This window comes from Oncorhynchus kisutch, linkage group LG6, assembly GCF_002021735.2.
Source record: "Oncorhynchus kisutch isolate 150728-3 linkage group LG6, Okis_V2, whole genome shotgun sequence".
Taxonomy (NCBI): Eukaryota; Metazoa; Chordata; class Actinopteri; order Salmoniformes; family Salmonidae; genus Oncorhynchus; species Oncorhynchus kisutch.
Genome location: NC_034179.2, coordinates 63,152,512 through 63,158,511, shown reverse-complemented (window position 1 = coordinate 63,158,511; position 6,000 = coordinate 63,152,512). Strand labels below are relative to the sequence as shown.

The 6,000-nt window shown below is 41.5% G+C and overlaps 1 protein-coding gene across 2 annotated transcripts in view; it reads left to right on the top strand.

Moving 5' to 3' along the window:
- The first annotated feature begins 414 nt into the window (after positions 1–414).
- Positions 415–6,000, top strand: part of LOC109893154 (vesicle-fusing ATPase) — a 28,887-nt gene continuing 23,301 nt past the window's right edge. The window contains exon 1 of one of the 2 annotated variants that reach the window (XM_020486224.2): positions 415–744. In XM_020486224.2, the coding sequence (XP_020341813.1) occupies positions 733–744 (12 nt within the window). In that variant the 5' untranslated portion in view covers positions 415–732. The remainder of the gene's footprint in view (positions 745–6,000) is intronic. The other variant, XM_020486225.2, reaches the window with a different exon arrangement.

Here is a 6,000-nt window from a genome sequence, read left to right as displayed (position 1 = left end):
CCACGGTTGGTGGTACTGAACGGGCAGCTAGCTGTTTGTACGTGTGAGGACCGCTGTCCCTGGTCCTGACCAATGTAGTGGCGCTGCCTGCAGAGCTGAAATTACCGCCTTCGCAAGATACCACACACCCAGCACAGTTTAGAATCAGGATTCTAGCTGCTTATTCACAATTGCAGATCATAATATCAATCTATAAACTACATTGTGTCAATCTATAAACTACATCTATAAACTCCAATAGCTACATTGTGTGCGTAATTCGTTAGCACATATTATTTACTGGTAAACTAGGCTACATACAATGTCACGTTAAGGCCATAGTTTGGTTTAATAAAATAATTTTATTGAGAATCCTCAACATTAAACAGAGAATAGGCTACATGGATAATAGTGTGTGAGAGTGGGAGGGGACACACACATGGGATCAGGAGGAAGCCATTCCCTAAGATTGCCAGCCTATCCATCAATCGTGCAACGTGAGGGACGTTCATTGCAACGAGATCATTGACGAGGAAGAAGAACGTTAATCTAGGGCTTTCTCTGAATTCGGCCAATCAAAATCGAATGCGTTGTTCTCGTCTGTGTAGTAGCAGTGCGTGAAGCGTTGGTTGCTCCTGCGCAGCTAGATAGGTAGGATACAGTCCATCTGCCTCTCCGTCCGCTTTCAGTGCTGCCGCCTGCCATATTAATTACCATTCAGAGCTGCACCTCTGAACATCACCAAACTCGAAGATGGCGGCCCGGGTAAGATATTTTCTCGGTTGTTCAATATCTCTTTGTCGAAATAAACATTTTCTTTCGTTGTAAATAGAATACAATTCAGAGTGTGATGCATGGCTTCCAGATACGCGAAGGAAGGAGGTCGCCAGCTTTCAAATGGCAAGAATTTAGCTGCAGCAACGTCGCGCCTGAATGTCAAGTTCGACGTCCGCTCTGCTATTTCAATGCAGAATGTTTTTTTACGCCCTGGCATTCAGCTTGATAGGCACCCGCACAATCTGCTTTTGACGGGTCGCAGAAATAATCTATCTGTCTTGTAGAATCATCCTACAGTCAGCGCTAGGAAGCTATGGGCCTCTACAGCTAGCCACTGCATTAGCTGAGTGAATCGGTTGAAGCTATAATCCTGTATTTTACATGTCCTTTAGCCGACAGAATGCTTAAATGGGCAATTAAAACCTTTTATAGGATATCTGTGCAAAAAGTGCTTGTAATAATTTTGTGGAAAGCATATCACAGCAGCGCACGCATGCGTCCTTGTCCATAGCACGACCTCCTTGTCCATAACACGACCTATATACAGTAGCCTATGGCAGTTTTGTGAGTCCGTAGTATAATCTATGCTTTCTTGCATTGGAAAGCTATTTTTGTGCTATCTAGATCATGGTTGGGCAAACCCCCTTTTGTATGCCCACGGATCAATTTCCAAAAACATATTTTTTTTAAATGGGGGGGGGGGACTCAGTCAGGGTCAACTTACTGTTGAGAGTTAGAATGGTAGAAGAAACAAGGTGTAATTTCAACACGGGGTTGTGGATCATCAGTTGTTCCCTTGTTAGGCCTATGTCAGTCACTGACAGTCACTTCATTAGCCCCTGTCAGTTTGCATTTGTTTGGTAAATTAGTCTTGCCAGCTATCTAAAAGTGTAGTAATCATGGTCGAATTACCGACATGGTCTCCCCATTGATTTTGTTAGTCACTCTCACTCAGATATCATATTAAAAACTGCAAACATTTCTCTCCACTCTATGGCAAAATGTGTAGGATTGCACGAAATTAACTAAAACAAAAAAGGCCCCCACAAAAATAACCTATGGCCACCAAATTTCTTCGAGGCCTCCACCCCCATCAATGTTGCCTGTCCCTAATTAAGACGAAGCAGTGCATGACAAGCAACAACCTGTTGCCGATAGAGATGCATTCCAGCCAGGCAGCCACAACCTATAACAGGGGTAAACAACCCTGTTCCTGGAGTGCCGCAGGTATATATGCTATGCTCAACTTGAACAGACAGCACCTTGCTGATGCATTTCGTAGGTCAGCTTTGCCCTGCCTGGCCAGCTGATATGGAGTGATGCCAGTGTGCTGCCAAATTCCTATTGGAAATATCTTATATCACTGGATTTTAATCACAGGATGGAGCACAGTTTAGAGCTAGTCGACTGTCAATTTATGCACCGCACCTTGTATGTATGTAGGCCCATCACTATTGCTGATTGAAGCTCTTCTCCTGTCTCTCCCAGTTTAAAACCATTACATGTCGAGGAGATCTAAGCCCATTGAATTTACATAGCTCAAGGCAAAATTGTAATATAGGCGTGGCATAATAGCATGAGGTTTTCAAATCAAGGCCTATTCCATTGGTTGATGTTGTTGCCCGCCTGCATTATCCAAACTTGTATCCAGAAGACATCATTGGCAATACCCCTCTGTGGTTTGAGAATAAGGACTGAAAACCACGAGGATCACCTTGCCATTCTCAGTGGATTCTCTGTTGAAATATAGGCCTGTCTACAACAAGACAGCTTTGATTTGTCAGCAGGGACCGTGGGCACACAGACAAGACCAGAGGTGCAATTTGTCAAAGTCTGACTAGCGCTGTTGTGTTCTTTTTAAACATATCCGCCAGAGGTGTCTGTCATAAATTCCAGGGCCCTATGCACTGCTGAGTTACATGACAAGGCATTTTTTGGGTGAACCAAACATTTTCCCCTCCAGTGCTCTAGTGTAATGGCACGAATGAAATTACAAGACAGTATTGAACATGCAATCTTTACACTATGAAAATAACAGAAATTACATTATTTAACGATAGTATTGTACTCCTTCTTGCCGTTAAGTGTCAAGGCAATGATTAGCTGTTGTACATTAGTTTACTGGACTCGGCAGTTCGTTTCAGTCGACAGACTTGTTTAAGGCAGCTGATGATACATTTTTAGTCAGTCGCAAGGCATGAGTCAACTGTGTCCACTGGCATTGGTCTCCCTCCTTCCCTCACCCTTGCAGAGTGCACTGCACATTGTTGCTGGGCCTAGAGTGTCAGAGCTGCTGAGAGGGACATAGATGGTATCACAGACTGACAGCACACAGCGGACATTTTACAACAGAGGGAAATAGCCTACATGAATACCCCTCACAAAATGTTCTTACTAAGAGTGAAACATAAGAAAGGACGCAGAGTCACTATGAAGAGTAGACCTAGGGAATGTATACCGTAGATGGCTGTCAGAGAATAACCTTAGTTTGTGTACAGAACCAGTCAAAAGTTTGGACACACTACTTCAAGGGTTTTTCTTTATTTTGACTGTTTTCTACATTTTAGATAAATAGTGAAGACATCAAAACTATGAAATAACACATATGGAATCATGTAGTAAACAGAAAAGTGTTAAACAAATCAAAATACATTTTATATTTGAGATTCTTCAAAGTAGCCACCCTTTGCCTTAATGACAGCTTTGAACACTCTTGGGATTCTCTCAAGCAGCTTCATAAGGTAGTCAGCTTGTCACGCCCGACCTGAGTATTCTTTGTTTTCTTTATATATTTTGGTTAGGTCAGGGTGTGACATGGGTGATGTATGTGTTTTTGTACTGTCTAGGGTTTTTTGTAGGTTCATGGGGTTGTTTACCATCTAGGTGTTTATGTATGTCTGTGGTTGCCTAGATTGGTTATCAATTAGAGGCAGCTGTTCATCGTTGTCTCTAATTGGGAACCATATTTAGGCAGCCATCTTCTTTGGGTATTTCGTGGGTTATTGTCTATGTCTAGTTGCCTGTGTCTGCACTAGTAGTATTATAGCGTCACGTTCGTTTTGTATAGTTTGTTAAGTGACTATCTTTATTAAAAGTGTAATGTATGCTAATCACGCTGCGTTTTGGTCTCCTCCATGCGACGAACGTGACACAGCTGTAATACATGTGTGCCTTGTTAAAAGTTCATTTGTGGAATTTCTTTCCTTCCTCAATGCATTTGAGCCAATCAGTTGTTTTGTGACAAGGTATACAAAAGATAGCCATATATGGTAAAATACCAAGTCCATATTATGGCAAAAACAGCTAAAATAAGCAAAGACCCAGGGTTACCTCTGCTGCAGAGCATAAGATCAATAGAGTTACCAGCCTCAGATATTGCAGCCCAAATAAATGCTTCAAAGTTCAAGTAACAGACACATCTCAACATCAACTGTTCAGAGGAGACTGCGTGACTCAGGCCTTCATGGTCGAATTGCTGCAAAGAAACTACTACTAAAGGACACGAATAAAAAGAAGAGACTTGCTTGGGCCAAGAAACAGGAGCAATGGATATTAGACCGGTAGAAATCTGTCCTTTGATCTGAGATTGTCCAAATGTGAGATTTTTGGTTCTGTTTGTTAACCATTATTTTACCAGGTATATTGACAGAAAACACATATCTTGTACACCAAAGAGTTGCAGGGCAGAGGAGAAGAATGTGCCTATTTGAAAGTTATAACAAAATAAGTAGCTCACGACATGTTTCATTTTTGGAAAGTAGCTCTAACCACGGGTTCGATGCACACAGACCGCATAGACCACATGAGGAATGTGCACAGCACAATGACAAGAGAGAGGGATAGAGATTGTTTGGGGAAGTATGCCTAATCTACGTTGAAGAACTAGTAAAATGATAACTCTGCAGCATACTTAGGCAGGCTAGCTTAGCTTAGCTAAATAGGATGACTAAGGACAGTACAGTATGGAGAGAACAGAGATCATGTTGGCTGGCTGCTACTGCCTGAGCAGAGATGAGATGATGACTTTAAGGAATACAAATAATAAAGTCATCAAATAAAAGCTAAGTAATATACACAATTGAAATAGTTTATTATTTCATAGTAAATTCCTATTTTGTCTACCCAATGTCTACCCAATGTAGAACTGACGGAGACAATGGGATATTTAAAATATTTTGGCAATCCCCATAAAAAATCTCAAATTATTTTAAATGTCATAATTTTTTGTGCATTTAATGTGAAAAAAGAAAATGGAAATCATAAAACCGGGATAATGTTTTTCATAATCGAACCGAAACCAAGCCGAACTCGAAAATCACTAATCGCTCAGCACTAACATGATGAGACCAAGACCAGTTTAAACATAACAAGAACATGAACCAGAGGAGGGTTTAATGATGAGAGCATTTTAGCTCTTCACAATTCATTTAGCTAGGCTTCTGGTAAACTAATTATCTCATAACAGCATAGTGTCAAACATCAAACATCTCCCTCGCAGTTAGTCACGTGTTCAGTAATACACAGCACTGTTGTATCTGACATATAAAATTGGTCTCATTTAATTATTCAGTCTGCAGCCATGTTTTTTAACCTCAGATATGTCACACGACAAAAACACTAGCCTCACTAATATGTCTATAGGCCTATATATGCACAGCATATATTGAAAATGTTATAACAACATGGGTTGTGTGTCTTTATAGCCATATCTCCGCGATGCGTCGTGCCTAAGAACAGCCCTTAGCCGTGGTATATTGGCCATATACCACACCCCCCCCCCATGCCTTATTGCTGAATTATAGCCACATCTCTATATGTATATGTTATGTGCCTATATACACATATACATGTGTATAAGTGTACAGTGTGTGTGTGGGGGTGTCTGTGTAATATGTAATCCCTGTGTTGGTGTAGGGCCTTCATCTGTGTGAGTGTTGAGCTGCAGCTATATTTAGAGAGAGTGCCACTATGTGCCATGGGGTCATTGCAGTGAACCAGGCTTGAACAGTTCAAACACTCTTTTCATCAGACACACAATTCATCTGACAGTTGTGATGTGATTATGCTTAGACTGTACAAAACAAGAAGACCTCGTAGTGGAGTTGAGGTATTCTCTCGGATTCTGAGCAGGGTGATGAGCAGGGTGTTTTGTCTAGGACAAGAGCAACCTTCAGATGTGTCCTCTTGCCCCACTGTGATGCGTTCACTCGCTAAGCAGTGGTGCGTTCCTCTCTCTCTGCCGGA